The sequence below is a fragment of the Hyposmocoma kahamanoa genome, unplaced genomic scaffold, assembly GCF_003589595.1.
Source record: "Hyposmocoma kahamanoa isolate Upper Pololo Valley unplaced genomic scaffold, ASM358959v1 86, whole genome shotgun sequence".
Taxonomy (NCBI): domain Eukaryota; kingdom Metazoa; phylum Arthropoda; class Insecta; order Lepidoptera; family Cosmopterigidae; genus Hyposmocoma; species Hyposmocoma kahamanoa.
Window position 1 is genome coordinate 5,979,235 of NW_020654289.1, and position 20,002 is coordinate 5,999,236.

The 20,002-nt window shown below is 37.3% G+C and overlaps 2 protein-coding genes and 1 long non-coding RNA gene across 3 annotated transcripts in view; 2 read left to right on the plus strand and 1 right to left on the minus strand.

The window, feature by feature from the left end:
• LOC113234881 (putative protein TPRXL) overlaps positions 1-321 on the plus strand; it is a 27,789-nt gene extending 27,468 nt beyond the window's left edge. The window contains exon 6 of the mRNA XM_026470403.1: positions 317-321. Within this exon, the coding sequence (XP_026326188.1) occupies positions 317-321 (5 nt within the window). The remainder of the gene's footprint in view (positions 1-316) is intronic.
• A 1,711-nt stretch (positions 322-2,032) lies between these two features.
• Positions 2,033-9,301, minus strand: LOC113234704 (sorbitol dehydrogenase-like). Its single transcript, XM_026470144.1, has 8 exons — positions 9,072-9,301; positions 8,822-8,855; positions 8,197-8,330; positions 7,491-7,681; positions 5,992-6,176; positions 3,807-3,985; positions 2,943-3,064; positions 2,033-2,563 (listed from the first exon to the last, which is right to left on the minus strand). The coding sequence occupies exons 1-8, from the start codon at positions 9,120-9,122 to the stop codon at positions 2,413-2,415; spliced, it is 1,047 nt and encodes a 348-aa protein (XP_026325929.1). The 5' UTR covers positions 9,123-9,301; the 3' UTR covers positions 2,033-2,412.
• Positions 9,302-16,171: 6,870 nt separating this feature from the next.
• On the plus strand, positions 16,172-19,075 carry LOC113234637. The gene is made up of 2 exons (XR_003310805.1): positions 16,172-16,240; positions 16,327-19,075. It is a non-coding gene; the product is annotated as an uncharacterized LOC113234637 (long non-coding RNA).
• The last annotated feature ends 927 nt before the right edge of the window (positions 19,076-20,002 follow it).

Below are 20,002 nucleotides of genomic sequence, written 5' to 3' on the forward strand. Positions count from 1 at the left end.
ATCGTGAGGGGTAGCGTCGAGATTGGTCTCCTTCTTTTAAATATAAATATAATTCGTCCGATGATCGTTCGAATGATCGTTCCGTCACTTGATGTTATAAAAAAAAATATGTATAATTAATAGGAATTCACGTATATTTATTTTATTCACTTAACATTACTGTATAACTGAAGCAGCCGATTCTATTATTATACCGTGAACCAATTAATATAACCAGTCGATGGATTTTATCGTGGAACCAAAACTTCAATGCGTAGGGCGCAGCACTGTTGTTCATTTTTCCTTTTTTTAAATTAAAATTTAAAATTCCCTGTAGTATGAATACCAGAGCAGACCCTTTTTAGACAAGTTCATTTCTCTTATTATTCATACCGGGAATCGAACCCTATCCAGCGCCCACAGTACAAGCCGTTGAGCCTCCGAGAAATGGGATAATTTTACTTTATCGTTAATAAACAAAAGATAGTCCAGTCGACTTAGGTAAGGCAGACATTTTCATTTTTGTTTGGTAAGTAAACAAATCCAATATTATGATTATTTGTAGAAAATTCAAGCGCAAATCGCCTTCAAAAGCTAAAAAGGCCGCAGCACGAGGCGCCTACACGGCAAGAGGCAGAGGCGCCACTTTCGCTAGAGGCGCTGGCTCCAGTGCTGGCAGAGGAAGCACCACGCGGGGCAATACTGGTGAGTTACAACTTCATCCGTCGAACACTAATAACTGAAATATGATTTATTTTGTTTGAAAACACTACCTTTTCCGTCAACTTATTAATGCGATTTGTTATTAACAAAATTATGTTTATATTACTAAAGAAGATTAAAGATTCGATCAGGCATCTAACCTACTGATAAGCTGAACACGTTGACTGGTCCAATGATTGCTCGATTTGTTCAAATGCAATCTCAATACAGACTACTAAAAAAATTAACCTCATACGTTCGTGGAATTACATCTATTTGCAAAGTTTTATTGAAATTAGTCACCTAGAGGTGGAATATTTTCTTCCAATTTAAATGGGACCACTCTGAGGTACTACTGACTAATGGAACTAATGAGGTATTCTCTTTCCGACAACAAAAGAATCGTCAAAATCGGTTCACAGATCACCGGAGTTATCGCGTAACATACATACAAAAAAAGTCACATTGAGAACCTCTTCCCCTTTTTTAAAGACGGTTAAAAATAATAAGTTCCTAAAACATCATTTTGATCGCGTAAATATGATCGTATTTTAAGGAACAGCTGATTTTTAAAATCTTTTTTACATCATTTTGTTTAAGAGTTTGGTTAAGCTTTAAAGTTTGGCCATTGAATTCATTTTCACCGTGTATAAATGATTTTTGTAGGTGGCAACAAACTGGGCAGCATGCCTGTTCCCCGCGCGAACACGGCCGTATTGAACACGCGACCCGGAGTGTTCAACCCTTCTAAACTGAACCTGTTGTGAATTATTTTTAAATAGCGAACTTGACTCTGGGTTCCAGGATATGGATTGATAACACTGTGAGTTCATTGAGGAAAACTGCTACAGGATGATATTACATTAATCCGAATTACAATACAAGGTAACATTAGTTAAAAAAATTGCATCTAGCTTGAATACTATTGAATAACGTTGAATACTTAAATACAGTTATAACCGTGTATAACCAAACTACATATTGGTAAATAAATAAAAACATTGTAGAAAATAAAGACTCCATGTACCGGGCTTCTAGAAACTAAGTGATATTTATGATATTTTTGTATGATTGATGACAAAATAACCTATAGAATCAGCCTAAAGTGTTATTTAGAAATACATTTTCACATGAGAAACGACATTTTGTTAAAAAAAAATTGTTTATTTTTAATGTCTATCACTTTTTAGCGTAACTTGAACAGTATATTATCACCTGGAATTACTTCTTATTTTTGTATAAAAACTGCAAAACCTCATTGAATATTTGATAATTTTATTTAAGCAACATCGTACTTACATTTCTGTTTTAAGTTATTTGTTATTTATTATTAATTTGTAAATAAATGAACTTTTGTATTCTCTAACAGTATCTTTTGATGCTATATGATATGTTATACTATATGACTAATCGCATGATAGAATGTGTCATCATCATCCACAGCCCGACTTCACCCACTGCTAGGTATAGGCCTCCCGTAGTTTGTGCCATCCACCACGATCCTGTGCTAATCTCACCCATTTACTGCCTGCAACTTTGACAATGTCGTCCACCCATCTTGCTACAGGACGTCCCATCCGTAGAATTCAAAACCATGAGACAGAAACATAAAAAAGTAATAGATATCACATTCTAAGCAGTTACTCGGAAATTTTTCGGCTTACTCATACTTATTATTATAATAGTAATGTATACATATATAACGTCTTTAAAAGAATGAAAGGACTCAAATTATGTGTTTAAATGTATGATAATCTTCATAGCTTCGCCGGTCTTGGCGAGTTGCAAGGCTTCTTTGACTTGACCAATGTCGAAATGATGCGTTATAAACTTCTTCAAGTCGATGGCCCCGCTCGACACCGCCTCTAGCGCTGGTTCGTATCTGCCCGAAGTATTCCATATTATATAATAATAATTCGTGTGAAGTGGCCCTAAATATTCCTTAATATGGTGCTTGATCCTCTGTGTCAGTAGTACAAAATAATAGGTACCTAAAGTGTACTTTCCTAGACATACAACTAAATTAATAGTACCTCGATATATTACGAAATATTTAACCACGTAGGTGGCCCGGCCGCAAAGCAGTACTCGCCCGCCGCGCCACCTTGGATTTAGAAAAACGTGACACACTTTCAAGAAAGCAATATTCCCTAAAAAAGTACCTAAAGTCTACTTTTCATATAGCAAGTGTAGTTATAATGAATGACATTAGTTTAGAAATTATTAGATTGTTTGTATGAAAGTTGTACCACTATACTTACGTGCGCACGATTCTAAACGATCCCTTGATGTCGACTTCGCGCAGAAGCGCCTGAGACAGCGGTACCTCCACAACGCTGTCTGCGATCCCTACCACCAATACTGTGCCGCCAGTTTTTGTGACCTGATGAGCAATTTCTCCATGCTTGTAAAAATTCTATTTAAGGTGAATAGTACAATAATATGATGGTTTCCTCATCTCGAGTGGATTGGACATTAATGTCACATTTGCCGGCGAGACAAAGTTTAAATGAGGTTTGTATTTATGAGCACACTTTTACTTCTGGGAACTGATAAATTGTAAAAAAATATCGTTGTGCAAAACAATTTTCGTCAAGTATACACATTTTGTATCGAACAACTGTATTTTTTGCGATTTAATAAAAGTCTCCATTGTAAAATATATTTGCTTTCTTAAGTACCTACCACTGACCACTTATTATTTTTCCTATGGCCAAGAAACACTGTATTTACTGAGTGAGAAAGACTTTATCAATGTCTGTCTTATTCAAGTCTATCAATATATGATATTTCGTCGGTGTTTTGTAGAAAAGGTGAAAATGCCATTTCGAAAAATTTTTCATGGGAGTTTTAGGTTTTAACGACTGTTTTAAAACTGAATTTTGGTTTTAATTAAGTTTAAAATTGAATTGAAAACAGGACGTAAATGTCTTTCCCCCGAAAATTTTCGAAATGGCGATTTCGCCCTTTCTACGAACCACCGACGACTTGAGGACGGTCGACCTAACTCCAGTCAAAAGTACCAGGAATAGGTAAGTTTATGTGAATTGATAAATGGAGCAATCAAAACACGTAAGCAAATCAGTTGTAGATTGTGGATATCCTAAAATTAATCCTTCCCTCACCAACATGGCAATTCTTTGCACCGAGCCGTAACCACAGGCGTCTATTGCGACGTCAGGTTTCGACCCCAACAGGTTGACGATCTTATCTTGGATCTCTTGCTCAACGTCGTCCTTTTTTGTCAACAGGGTGTAATCTGCACCTAGTCCTTTTGCTGTCTTCAGCCGAGATTCTACTACATCTGCATTTGAATAAATTTCAATTATTATTTCCTTGTAATTGTAATTATTCAACTGCATACTGAGTTACATATAGGCATTATATGAAAAATATATCAATTTTAGTTTAACTTTTTATGAGGAAAGTGTTAGCACTTTCCTAGTTAGCTAGACTCGTAATTACGCAGATATGTACAGTTACAGATTACTTAACAGTTACTACGTAACACTTACATCACATCAATGATAGAAAATCGAAAATACCTACGCCACAATAGCCTACTAAATCTGACTGACCAGTAGACTTGTGCCTGATCGGTCCTTAGCGATCCTAGTTAGTTCAATCGGTCAACTGAACTAGGTCGGTCTTCTAGTTCATCTAGTTAAGGAACTAGATGAACTAGAAGACCGACCTAGTTCAGTTGACCAAACTATCTAAGGAGTTAGTTCGTCTTGTCCTTGCTCATTGAACGAACGCTCCAAACTAGTAATTTTATTCACATGAACTACTACGGACTTCTAGTATTATGAGGTCAATACTACACTGTACTAAATATTTTAAAATATAATTTGTATGGAATCGGTACTATTTGATTTTCCTTCATATTTTACAGGGGGCCTACCACAACCTCTTAAAACAATATTATTTTAACCTTACATTGACTTTTCGTACCATAACACGCTTAAAGTAAGCTTATTGTAATGTTAAAACTATGATGTATTATTGGCAGCTTTGTGACTATTCAGTCACTCAGTTAGCGTTAGTCATAGCGTTATTCCTAGTTCGTACTGAACTAAAAAGAACGATGAACTATTAAAACCGTGCAAGACGAACTAGTTCATGTCGGTCAGTGTAGGGAATATATTCCTAATAGTTCGTAGTTCATAAACTATACAAGCCAATGACCAGGCGCTCACTACGAGGAAAAAGGAACCTAAGCATGAGCCCAGAGAGACGAAAACAACGTTGCCCGTCGTGAACAATTGTAATTGCAATTTTAATATAAATGAAGACTTGTTTGAGCACTTGTAACGTCGGCGATACATTCAGCGATAGGCACCTGTAAGCCCTGACAGAATTTAAACGTAGTATATTAAGACCAAGTGGGCTCTACTTCCTGGGCCTGTTCGGCGCATCAATGCCTGGTACACTTCGCTTGGAGCGTAGGGTTGTCACTGTATTATTATTTTACTTGTACCTACAGGTTGTCAACATAATTTGATAATAAGATGTTAACCATTTATTTTTATAATATAAAGTGACGGGATGAACAAATTGTGCGCCTGCTTACCATAAGCTACACGCCTGTCCATAACAGTGGGAGTGCCACTCAGAGCTTTAAATCGCAAAGATCTGAGGCGCCCTGTCACTGCGCCTGTCACTCTGAGACATAAGTTGACAAGTCCCATCTGCCTGTAATAATTTTTTTCTGCCTTCAAAACCGGAGCACGGTAATGCTGACATTAGTGCTTGGCATAGGTAAGGAAACAGTACTTTTCTGGACGAACTCTTTCACAAGGAGCTCTGCTGCTAATAAATTTGTGTTACGTCACTAATTATGCTCTCACTAGTTCAAGTAGTGGACCAAGTTTGTGAAAATGATAACACGAAGTGGCGCCTGTGACGACACGCGGGATGCAATTCGAGTGCACTGCTAGAACGAAGTTAAGCGAATATGAGCGTTCGTTCAAGGTGCGCACACATAAGCCGCGCTGCTACGTTTGTGTGGAATTACCGTACGGATACCTCCAATGAATACTACGCCAATTTAATTTTTGGACCTGTTCTGTTTAAGTTTTTTTTTTCATGAAATCTGTTTTTTGTTTTTTTTTTCGTATTTTTTTTCTTTATTTTTTTTCACAAAATTCGGGGCGCGTAATATTTGTAAATAAATATGGCTGTTTATAAAAATAACAGAAAATGACCAACAAATAAAGTTGGTAAAATAAAGTGTATTTATACTAGGTGGTAAATACACTCTATCCCGAGAGTGTGTAATCCGTCGATGGGTAAAATTGTTTATCTCACCAGTCATAAGTATCTTGGTAACTCCCATAGCCTTAGCGACCATAGCGCACAAGACTCCAATGGGACCCGCACCGAGAATCAGCAGTTTTGAGCCCATCTTGATTCCAGCGCGATTACACGCGTGTATCGCAATCGCAAGTGGCTGCACGGCTGCGCCTTCTTCCATTGTTAGGTTTTCTGGGATCCTGTCGCCGAAACGTTTTAATTCTTGACTTTATGGTCATCTCTTCCAGAATGATGTCGGATAAAATAATACTCGTACAGTGAACAATAGTTACGCTATGTACACTTATGACCTTGGATTGTCTACGTATCGTAAGCAGCATAGAGTTGGATTTAAATCTCAAGTGGAAAGTTAGACGTGTTGTTATCTATACATAGTGATTAACATTATTTGTAAATAAAATATTTAGGTTGACTTGGGACATTTTTTTTGTGGTTTTTGTATTAGACCCTTCGTCCATTTATTTGTAAGTCAATGCCTCACTAGCTCGGAAAGGCACGTGGAAAAGGTTTTGTAATTCGAACTTGACAATGGCCTGTGGGGCACCCTTTCTTCTTTCGAAGAAAAAAAAATGACCCGTTCATCTACGCGATTTGTCGTACATTACTTATTTATGTAATATAAATCTGTTGGTATATTTTGTTCTTATTATTGTTGACATTAAATTCGCAGTGATAACTAATTGTGTACATTAAATTATTTTAATTCGTCGAAGAACTTAAATAATTTCAATAATCACTTAATCACACAAAATTATAAGTACAAACAAGAATAAAAATTGATGAGTTGCAAATTCAGAACGTGTCCGAAGATAAACTTTTTCTTTTGATTAAAAAAACTGATGTTTTATAGTTCAACTGTTTTTCGCTCGGCAGCAAAATTGTTTTGCGTCTCGTGGCTTGAAACCCTCGCTACGCTCCGGAATCTATTTTTGTACTTGTTCAGTCGTAGCTTCCTTCGCTTGCTCAGGTTTCAATACAAGCACTCCGGTCAAACAACAACTTTGCATTTTTCGTTCCATTACTTTTTACAAAACTAATAAATTTGCCAAAAATAAACTTTTAAGTTTTTGTTCTAGTACTATCTGACACTTTTTAGATGTGTATTTGGTAGAATAAGTTCAAACGTGCAAGCGTCCTCCGCGACTCCCACCACCGCGCTGCACAGAGTTATTACCGTTTAGACTTTAGAGCGATCTATTTAAATCTATTAATTTTATTATGAAAATAAAATCTGATTATTTATTAACAGTCATGGAACAGAAGTTGTTGTTTATGATGTTAGTAGTAGGGTCTCGCGATGTTGTTAGTATTTTTACAAATACCCTGTATAGACAACCTAGCGTAGTTTATGTACCTTCCTACTATGTTATTGCTTTCCTACGTTTATGATCCGTGTTGGCTATTACAATTTCTATGGCTTATTGTAAGTGCAACTCAAAAGTCTGTCCTTTTAAATTATAAGTTAGATTAGACTTGTAAATTAAAATACTCACTTGTGGCAAAAATCGCTAACATGTTTATAGTAGCGACACAAGTTACCAGAAGCGCCTTGTGAAGAGCAATAACCAGGCTCAATGCACAGGTTATACCGTCCTTGCTTGCACCACTCACAGCATCGACAAGGTTGTGTCGGCTCGATGGCTACACGATCATCCACTTTCAAGTTTTTCACCTTTGCTCCTACCTAGGAAGGACGTTTTCGCGATGAAAATCGGCTTTAGTATGTTATTATTTGATTTTTAATTCGGGACTTAATCACGTATAAAACATATTTTAATTATCTCGACGTTCCGGACGTATTGCAACGTACGTAGTCTCGAAGGGACTGAAGAGGCGGGTGTCGGCATCTTCTAGCCGTGCGAGTTTCTCTAACTACCCGCACTTAATCTTTATGACTCTAGTTGTATGTCGCTCTAGTGACAACCGTAATGCACAAATGCTGACACCCGCCTCTTCAGCCCCTTCGAGACCATGGTTGCAACACGTCCGAAACGTCGAGGTAATTAAAATATGTTTTGTACGTGATTAAGTCCCGAATTTAAAATCAAATAATGTGTGAAAATCGTGAGCTTAAATCAAAGTTTAGTAAATTAGGTCTTAAACCATACTTAGTTTTTATATCAACGCGGGTGCTATAACATTCTCATGCTCTCACGATAATCCATCTCCACCACTGTTTTTAGCTACTTGCTTACCTACCTTTACAACTATACCTGCGCCCTCGTGGCCCATCACAATGGGCTCGACGATAGTTTCCATGCCACATCTGCCTGTTGACCAGAACTTCACGTCTGAACCGCAGATGCCCACGCAAGACATCTTTATTAGAACCTCTGAAATGTTAGTAATAGCTATTTAATTAGTATCCTATTGTATTTAAAAAAAAATTCATGGGTTCATATGGTTTCATATACTAAAGCTGTTTTTTTTTTTAATAACAAGTAACGCGACGAATAAGTCGTGCGTCTCGTGGTGACGCTGAGACATAAAAAGTGACAAGTCCCATGTGCCCGTATTTTTTTAATTAAAATGAAAGTGCGCATTTCACCTCCATCTCACCTGATGAAAAGGGACGATGGAGCATGCCCACCTATATAATGCCTGTTCACTCTCGCCTTGAAAAGGTCGAAGTTATAACGTTCAGGGAACAAGTCTGCGGGCAGGAAATTCCACTCCATAGCCGTTCGCCATGTAAACGTGGAAGCGTAACACTACGTTATGTACCGGAAGATTTGTGTCCAAATTAGTAAACATTGGGCCTTCTTTCTTGCCGTTCCTCTGAATAACACATACCACCAAAGATATTGAATATAGGAATAATTACCGTTTTCATTTATCTCGGGCATTGGCCATTTTTCCTGAAAATAGTTCATAAATTTAAATAATTCCCGGATTTCCACGATATTTTGCATTGCATCTATTATAATTTTATTACGTTTTACCACGTATTCTTTTACAAATAATTATCATTGTAATTTGGGATGTAAAAAAATATTGTATATTATTTTAAGTAATACGGAATCATGACATTTTGTGTTTGAGATAATGGGTACCTAAAATGAGTGGTTACTTACAACATTGACATCGTATGGTCCCCGAAGTACGGCAGCTATGTTTTCAGACATAATTCATTGAATGTTTTCTTCTCAAATGACAATTGCGGAACGAAATAGCTACGCAAAGAGGTAATTAAGTCGATAAAATAATCTTCGTATAAACAAACTTATGTAATGTAAATATGCAATATAGAGATAAATCTTTGCTAATATTATTATCTACTATAGTAAACCCAGAGAAATTTTACGGCAGTAATATAAATGTTTACTACAAGTAGTTACTAGTAGTCTTCGAGTAGTTACTTTATATACTCGAAGACGACCGAGTGCGCTCGGTGTGCACCAAGTGCAAAAAACAACTGATAGAAATTCCACTATAGCACAAACACGAAGGTTGCCGAGACACATTAAGAAAAAAAGTTGTACTATACACAAATTATGAAAACAAATTTTTTTATCAAATTTTTTTTAACTCTTCCATATTATTCCGTGCCATTTCTTATCAAAGAATTAATATCTGATGTGTTGTTGTTGCATTAAAATCCATTAACAACGCACTAGAGCGTTCTTAACTTTTTTTAATTAGGTTTTAAACACGGAGGTGCCATAAATATTCATGGTAAAATCAAATTCCCATGGCATGACATGAATTCCCTGAACGCTATAACTTGGCCTTTCAAGGCGAGAGTGAATAGGCATTATTTAGATTTGCATGTTCCATCGTCGACCTCATCATCACTTTCCATCAGGTGAGATGGAGGTAAAAAAGCGCATTTGTTTGGGTTAAAAAAATTGGATACCTTATCCTATTCAGCCTCAAACAAAAGCATGTAAATATACAATAACATTAAGAAATGAAATTAGCTTAAATAAGGTAATGATTTATGTAATCAACCATCTATTTGGGACCAATCTGTATTTGAAAAAAGTAGAGTAAAATTAGTTATAGAGCTCCTTGTGAAAGAGTTCATCCAGGGCAGTACTGCCACCTTACCTATTTCTGCCGACAAGCAGTAATGTAAGCATTACTGCGGTCCGGTTTTGAAGGGTAAGTATGCTATACTGGTGAAATTACAGGCACACGGGACTTATATATATCTCAAGGTGACTTGCGCAGTGGCAGTGACCTTCAGATCTTTGTGATTTAAAGTTCTGAGTGACACAGCAACTGTTATGGACAGGCGGGTAGTTTACCAGGCACACAACTTGTTCGTCCTATCACTTGATATTATAAAAAAAATGTCTGTCGTGTCTAGTGTTTTGTGTGATAGTTTTACGATTGAGCGTTTTAACTATTATTTTTTTAAAGTTGTAGTTTCTAAATACCGATAATATTAATATAAAGATTGAACAAACACAAAGAAAATTCCTTCGATCCGACTGAACCAGCGTCTGTCGCCACGACGTGGTTACAGTTCTGCCAATTGACCTAGCAACGTTGAGGCTTATGTTTTTTATTATTATTGGGAAACAGGGTGTTATAGGAGATAAAAAACTCATAGAATTTGGCAAACACTTGCTTCAAGGACTTATGTGTATATTCATTTGTATAAGTCTGAAAATGGAAGGTTGCCTAAGTACCTGTTCTGTAAATTTCAGTTTGTTTTCGTCGGCTACATTTATTTACAAAATATTGTAAGGAATTCTCTTTTTTTGTTGACTTTACATTTTAATAGCTGCGCTGTGTCAGGGTCGGATTACCATAGCTGAGAAATCGAACTAATCGCGTCGTTTACGCCGCTGATATTAAGGTCACGAGATAATTTTCCTCTGATAAGTCCTGTGATTTGTGAAAGGAGGTTATTATTATTATTTACAATATCGAACAATCATCTAGCGTGCGCATTTGTTGCCACCCTATTATATTGAAATCGAGCAATACAATAAAGATGTTATTCGAATATTTGTTAATCCTATATCTATGGTTATAACTATAACCAATGGTCGGAGTAGGGTGTTCCAAATTAAAAAATACGCTTGGTAGATATATGTCTCCATATAGCTTCAGGGAATGACATGGAGTGGCTAAGGGTCGTATTCCAGAACTCTACTCAATACTCAAGTCAGGACTTGAGTATTGCAGTGAGCACTGAAAATCATACTCATGTCCTTGCCATTAGGATCGTATTTCCAGTGCTTGAAATCATACTCAAGTCTGCTCAAATCCTGACTTGAGCATTAAGTAGAGTTCTGGAATACGACACTAAGACCACCAAATATTAATTAATTACTGTTACGAATCCCGGATTTCTGGAAATAGTTTTAACGCATCGTAGGATAAAATTATTCATTTAAAAAGCTTGAAGTAGGATTATGAAGTAATTACAGTTTTTATATTCAAGATGATTTATTCACAGGCCACGCTAATTGCCTTACCCAATGCCATTAGTAATACTAACAGGGATCTTGAGGGGACTCTCGCTTGGAGTCATTCGTTTGGTCTCAAGAGTGAATCCTATCAAGACCCAGAGTATAATTATTGGCAGCCCCCGGTTCATATCGCGCATCGACCATGGCTCATTGCCTTCCATCTTATTCGATGGTATTCAAATCCCTATACGGGACACCGTTAGGAACCTTGGGGTTACTTTTGATAAGAGCTTAACTTGGAAACCTCAGGTCACTGAGGTTATTAAGAGGATGTTTGGTGCTTACATGTCACTTCGACGTCTGGGCAATTTTTTACCCATTCCGACTAAAATTAGTCAGTTCTGCCTATTCTAGGCTATGCGGATGCTTGTTATCCAGACTTGTCTAAGGGTCTACTCAATAAGCTGGAGCGGTTGCAGAACCTATGCTTTAGATTCATTTTTGGGTTGCGTAAATCCAAACTCGGATGGTTACCCATTCGTCGTCGTAGGGATTTTCGCTTTTTATCCCTTCTATACTCTGTTTTCTTTAATCCCACCTCTCCTCCCTACCTCAAAGATTGTTTCGTGTATCATAGCACTACACTCAGTCGCACCTTACGGTCTTCTATCACTCTTTCTTTAAACTGTCCTATCCACTCTTCTTACTTTTATTCTAACTCTAACTCCTTCAAGGTTAGAAGCATCAAACTGTGGAATTCCCTTCCTGAATCGATTTTCCCAATTTAAGAAACGAACATTTCTGAGGTCTGAGTATTCTGGGTTATCGTTGTTTTGGTATTTATACTACAGGAAATTCGGCAGTAGTTTGGCATTTTTCCCACTAAATACTGGAGAATGGAATCTAACAGAGAGACGGTTGAGATACAACAACGCCTTGGAAGTATGCCTTACATTTTTACAATTTGAGATCTTGTACTCTTAATCCATTGTGCCTTCGTAAATTACCTCCATGCGATGGCGTGCAGACGCTTCGGGCTTCGCCCTCCTCGGACCTCAGCCTATGGCATCGGCACTTACGACTTTGTTTAAAAAAAAATTAAATATATCTTTAATGGCGCCCATATTTAAAAATTGCGAAAATATATTTTCACCACTAATTATTATCAAACAATCTTAGAAATCTTTTCGTGACAATTTTCAGTCCGAGCACAGCAAGTTTTCACAACAGCCATTTACATAAAAAATTACGGCTATATCGAAAAACGGCGGAAACAAAATTTTTACCCCAAATTACGATTGAAGCCAAGCCATTTTCAGTCGAATTAGAAGACATTTTTATCTATCGCCAAAAATGTTTGTATGACAGCCATAGCGAAAAATGGCGAAAAGTAAATTTTGACCGCTAATTATTATTAAACACTCATAGAGACGCCCGACATGTCCATTGTCAATCGAATTGGAGCAAATTTTTATCTGCCGCTAAAAGAGTTAGTATGGCAGCCATATTGAAAAAAGGCGAAAAATAAATTTTGATCGCATATTATTATCAAAAACCTATAGACCTCCATATACCGATTTTCAGTTGAATAAGAGCTAATTTTTATAAACGCTTAACGCCATATTGAAAAAAGGCGAAAAATAAATTTTGACCGCATATATTATCAAAAACCTATAGACCTCCATATACCGATTTTCAGTTGAATAAGAGGTAATTTTTATAAACGCTTGTTTGGCGGCCATATTCAAAAATGACGAAACACCAATTTTGATCACAAATTATTATCAAGCGCTCATAGAGACCCCCATTTGCCAATTTTCAAAGAGGTCTGAGCAATTTTTTTTCTGCCGTCAACGAACGCTTCTATGACGGCCATATTTGAAAATGACGAAAAACATATTTTCAGCACAAATTATTATTCGGCACTTCTAAAGGCCTTCACGTGCCAATTTTCAGCAGAATCTGAGAAAATCTTTATCGGCAGCTTTTTTTAACGAAAAAAAAACACTTATATGGCAGCCATATTAAAAAATGGCGAAAAGCAACTTTTGAGCCCAAATTATGATTAAGGACTCCTAAAGACCCTTGCAAGCAAATTTTCAGCCGGATCGAAGCAAATTTTTCTTCGGCCGCCATTTTGAAATCGCCATCTTGATTTTTTTTGACCCAGGCAGTTGACCAGGTTACCCTCTATGACATTCCTTCAAGCACCTCCTACCTATCCCTAATAGTTTCCGTGATAGGGGGCTTTGAAATTTGTATGGCGGCCATCTTGTTTATTTGAATTTCGAACATTTTTTACTTCCCGTGGAAATTGACCAGGGTGTACTTCATAAAAATGCACAAATATTCACTCCATATATTATAGTTTTTGCAGGCCGTTGATCACTCCTTCATATTTTCCATATTCAGGTCATCTCATATTTGATTCTTTACTTTGGAGCCTATCCACGTACAACGGTATAAATATTTTTTTCCACCATATCGGGAAGTATGCTATTTCTGTCAGTGAGTAAGAACTTGTAGCTTTATATATAATATAGATATACATACATTATTTATTTATTATTTTATTTAATTTAGTTATTTATTTAGTATTTTTATTATACCATTTTCTTCTTCATTTGTATATGTAGCAATATGTGTATTCTGTTGCCTCAAATAATTTTATCTTACTGTTTTTCCTGTAACCCGAAGGTTGCCTGGAAGAGATTGCTACTTAGCAATAAGGCCGCCTGTTGTACCTGTAATTTTTACTTTTTGTTGTATTGTTATTATGTATATGTCCGTGTGCAATACAGAATATTTGTATTGTATTGTGAATATTAAAGTATCTAAAATATCTGCATTAGTCAAAACAAACCTTTGCTTGTTTTAACCACTTTATATCACTCCTTGTAGCAATGTTGATCGATCGCTGCGCTGCCGAAATTTAATAAAAAAAGTGCTTGTGTGTGGACCAATTTCATAATGAAAATGTTACGTTCTAAGACTATATACTGCGTTAGTGCGTTTGTGTATGGACCATTTTAGTGACGCGACGTTATACTTAAATCGTTCGGAAGACGGAAAGACCGTTAAACGTGGCGTTTTGTTGCGTTTGTTGTGTCTGTGTCTGGTTAGGAAAAAAATACGAAAACTTCAACATTTTGTTTCGTAATTTTATTGTAGAGCGTAAACGATTGATTTCTTTTCTCTCGCAATCGCGGTGAAAAGTAAAGTTTTCACCTCAAGACTGGAAGGCAAATTATAAACCCTCGGAGCAATAGACACCCTCGCTAAAGGTCGGGCTAAGACTAACCATCTCGGCTATGTAGTGACTCGTTTTAGTCCCTCGATAAAAAATGTACTATTTTATATTAGTAGTCATCATTACGAATATCGTAGTTTTTAAGTTTTCATTGTATTTTTACCTTGCTTGTCTACATAGATCAATAAAGGTCTATCCACACATATCCGGGACGAGTCCGGAACGTGGACGGGCCGTGTTCCGTCAGGGGCTTAAAAAAATATCGTTGCGTATATTTTGTATGAACTTATCCACACGCGCCGGGACGGACCGCAGTTCATACAACCTAGCACGCCCCGTCCACGTCCCCGCAGTTCATACAAACTAGCACGCCCCGTCCACGTCCCCGCAGTTCATACAAACTAGCACGCCCCGTCCACGTCCACGTGCCACACTATCAACATAGTCCTTATATGTTTCAATACAAAAAATACTGTGTAGTATTAACGTGTCTTGTGTTTTGAATTATAAATAGGTATACTTTGTCAAATTGTAACAATGAGTTAATATAGGCAGAGTTCCCTGTCAAAGAGTCCTTGTCCGTTCCTTGTGAAAGAGTCGTAGTCCAATATGAGCATTACTGCGTTCCGATTTTAGAATAGAAAAGAATAGAATATAATAGAAATCTTTTATTACTACGCCACAACAAAAATATACACAGTAATAAAATGAAGATAAAAAAAAAGATGAAGCTACATTGAAACAAAAAATTAAAAAAAAAATTACTGGAAAAAAAGGAATAAAAATAAAATCATAGAACAACAACAAAGCAAACATGAAATATTTAACACAATTAGATTAAGTGTCATGTGGGTGGCTGTGGCGTATGTAACAGGATCCCACTCAGCTATTGTCACCACCGAGAAAAGGCTGTGACGCTGATTTTCAGTGGGCCCTAAAACCGAGTGAGTACCGGACGTGTGTGTCGCGAATATACGAGTAAACTTAAATGAATTACATAAATATTTCTATAATGTAGTGTGTTGTGTTCAGTTATATGTATAGAATAATTAAATAATGATTTTGATACATATATAAAGTGATAAGTGTATGTAATGTAGTGTCCAACATTTACAACAAACAAAATAGAACTTATTTAGATTAAAATGAAACCGATTGTGAGATTTGTGTCACGTGTACTACGCAAGAAGAGAGGGTAGGCGCGCGGGAGGGGTACCCGGCTTACGAGCACGGAATACTGACCTCACGAGCCAACAAAAGTGCAGCCCGCTCCATTGCAAACACTAAACAGGTTTTGTCCTGCGTCTCGTAGGTAATTAGCTCGCATAATAGCGTGCAGTCTCCGATGCCATAAGAGGCAAACTGTATAACTACTAAACATTACAGATTATCATGAATAATGTTATTGCAATGAATTGTATATTGAATAAAAGTTTAAAAAAAGAAAAAAAAAATTAAATGATAATTGGTTAATAAAAAATTAACAATGAAAAATAGTAATAAGTAATAACATTTGTCAGGGAAAATAAATAATCTAATTTATTATATTATATTGCTTGCCGTATCCCGCATAACAATGATGACGATGTCCACCGCGCACCAATGCCTTAAGTCGAATAACAGTGCGGTAAGAGCCCATGTAATCTTATACGGTTTTTTTTTAATGTCTAAAAGATGTTTGTATTTGCTTTTGAACGTGTGCACTGATTGCAGACTACGGAGCGGCGGCGGCAGCAGTACATTCCATATCTTCGCTGCGGCGAATTTGAAACTGCCGCGGAACGCGGCGGTGCGACAGCGCGGCAGGACTAGCGACCAAGCTGACGCTCTAGTGAACGCTGCCTTCACGTCGCGAGACCACACCAACTCCTCAGCCAGATAAGACGGGACTCTGTATTTTATAACCCCAAAGAGAAGTGTAGCCAAGTGCAGATCTCTTCGCGTTTTCATCTTTAAAATATTAGCGTTGTTTATGTAAGGGGTTACGTGCGTGCGTGGTGGTATATTAAAACAAAACCTTGCGCAGGCGTTCTGCACTCGCTGTATTATTTGTTGTGTGCGCTTCAACAGCCGCGGTCCATACACCACATCCATATAATTAAATTGTGAGAGAACTAATGAGTCACACAATTTAATGCGAATGTCAGCATTAATGTAATTCCTGATGTTATATAATACCTTTAACCTATAAAAACAATTTCTGACGATGCCTAACACAATGTTCTCAAAATGGAGCGTTTCATCCATAAGGAGACCAAGATTCCGAGCCTCACTAACTCGCTCAATGTTTTCGCCCCTGATCGCTAGAGTAACATTACGACTTTCAATTTTCACTATTTGCTTTCTTGTACCTAGCACCATATATTTGGATTTACTGCTATTTAGCACTAACGCATTTGATTCTGCCATAACGCTATTCGTTCTAAATCCTCGTTTAACTTATTCACAGAATCAAGAGTATCACATGGCTTGCATGATATATAAATCTGTATATCATCAGCGTACATATGATACTTACAGAATTTAATTTGATTTATCACATCCGCGCTGTAGATTATAAAGAGTATAGGGCCTAAAATTGAACCTTGTGGCACTCCGCGCGTGACGTCACGTGTTTTCGATAGTAATTTAGAACCACTCTGATCAGAAATTTCGACACACTGAGATCGGTTTTGCAGATAACTGTCGAACCATTTGATTGTGGAGTCAGCAAATCCATAGTAATGTAATTTAGATAGTAGCAGGTTAACATCAATGCAGTCGAAGGCTCTAGAGAAGTCCAGTACCGTCAGCAAGGTGCCCTGTCCATTGTCTTGTGCGGATAGGATGTCATCAACTACTTTGATCATAGCGGTTGTCGTACTATGTTTTTTTCTAAATCCAGATTGTACGGTGGGAAGGATTTCGTTACTTTCTAGAAAGTCTGTTACTTGTTTTACCACAAGTGACTCCAGGACCTTCGATACACAAGGCAGTATGCTTATAGGCCGAATATCTCTCAAGGTGGATGGGTTATTACTTTTAGGAATGGGCCGTATGACTGCATGCTGCCAGTCCGTTGGGAACGTATTGGTTTCAATAGATCTGTTCACCATAGCCGTAATAACAGGTAGTATGACAGGCAAAGACAACAGCAACATGTCCAGTGAAATCCCATCGAGACCAACCGCGTTTGACTTCAATGACCATATGATTTGGAGGACTTCAATTTCTTCTACTGTCTTAAGTGATAATTTTGTGGTGATATTACAATTTTGCTTAAAATATGTCATGTTTGATTGTGATGTCTGTAGACTACCGGGCACATTTAGAAAATGGTCGTTGATTAAGTCAGGATCGTTAAAGATGTGTGTAGGTAGCTCCGGTTTTCTTTTTATGTTAACATTTTTTTTATATGTGCCCATAACACTCGAGAATCTTTTTTTTTTATTTATAATAAGCATTTTTTTCAGTTGTCAATACTTCATTGACAATTTTTTTAGATCCCTATAATAAGACTTTTGCGAGTCATTGCCGCTGGTCCGTGCTGCAGTATGTGCCTCATCACGACGTTTCATAAGTTGTTTCACGTTATAGGTAATCCACGGGTACTGGCGCTGTGTGACATGTAACATCCGAAGGGGTGCATGAACATCAAATAACCCCACCAAACGTCCACTGAATTGCCTCACCATGTCATTGATATCCTCTATGCGGCTTACACTCATCCAATCTATGGTAGACAGATCCACATTGAACTGTTCATAGTCGATAGTATGAAGATTTCTGCGAATTATCCGTATTGGTACCTGTTTTGCCTTCATGATATTTAACGTGCAGGTGATAAACGCATGTCGACTCAGCTCGGGTACATAGTGAACTTTTACCACAGTATTGTCCACGTCGGTGCTTATGGTGTCAATGAGTGTTTCGCTATACTGTGTGAAATGCGTTGGCTTAGTTACATATTGGTTCAATGTGTGGCTTGTCAGAAAGTCTAATATCTTTTTGGTGTTACTATCTGTAATATTCAAGAGGTTAATGTTAAAGTCTCCTAACAATACTACATTATTACACCATGATAAACAACTCAAACTCTCAGCCAAAGCATCTATAAATATATCTACGTTAAGCCAAGGCGGTCTGTATGCAGTACACACCAGTAACTTTTTCCCATTGACATTTGCGCATAACCACATTTGCTCAACAAGCGGAGCCGGTGGATGAGTTAGTGTACGGACAACAACGCCTCGTCGTATATAGAACCCAACCCCACCGCCGCGCGAGCGCACAGCGGGCGGGCGGGGAATATGACGCAATCGGTAGCCAGTTACCGAACGGCGCGCGGCCCTCTTCACCGTCCCTCAACCAAGTCTCATTTATTGCCATGATATCTACTTCATGTCGCTCCATGGCGACTATAAATTCATCGTGGCGAGTACCTAGTGAGCCCACGTTTAAAAATCCTAACTTAAATTTACGTTTTAAATTGAATGTAGATATTTAGAATAGACATTTGTAGTAAACAATTTTCAGACGATGATAATAAAGTAATAGTAATTCCCATCGTGATTGAAAGATAATATGTTGATGAAATGATTAAAAAGTCCATTTTGCTGTGTAATAGTGTGTTGTATTTTATGTCAGAGTTTCGTGTGTGTCGGAGTTTTCTTGTATACATGTAATTAGAGTGTAATGCATGTTGAAAATTGAGTTTGTTAAAATATTGCAGATATTGAGTTTTTATAATAAAATGTAATGTTTGTATACATGTAAATGTGTAGTTAGCTGTAGCAATAAATATATGAGAGTATAAAAATAAAAATAAAGTATAACAAAGTAAATTAATAGTATATACTATATAGATAAATTTTACACGCAAAATAGGCGCCTTGACGTCGAGTTGCGGACACTAGCCCGTTACACCAAGTACCAAGTAGATAAATTTTAAATATTTTGCGACTATTGCACAGCCACCCACATGACGACACATCATAAGTAATAAAAGATCCAACATAATATAAAAAATTAAACTGTATACACATATTATAGCGATTATTGTAATCCAGTTTCTGGTGGTGGGGAACAAACTGCATAGGGACCAAAAGTCTTCACCAAATCGGATTCACATCGCATTCGATGAGCACGGGCTCCGGTGCCCCTCCTTACGTAAATCCGGCCGTCTTTCGTCCAGACATATTTCCACTGCAGACGACCCGCGGACTGCCTAGCAAGATAAAAAAGGCGCCGGTTTGTCAACGTCAGGCGCTCATTGCTGTAGAACGGCCGTGGTTCGTCCCGTCACTTATCGTATAAAAATTACCTCTGGGAATAAAAGGTACTAAAATAACAAAAGAAAACAATAAGTTGTAACTTTTCACCATATTTTTTATTATAAAAATAATAATAA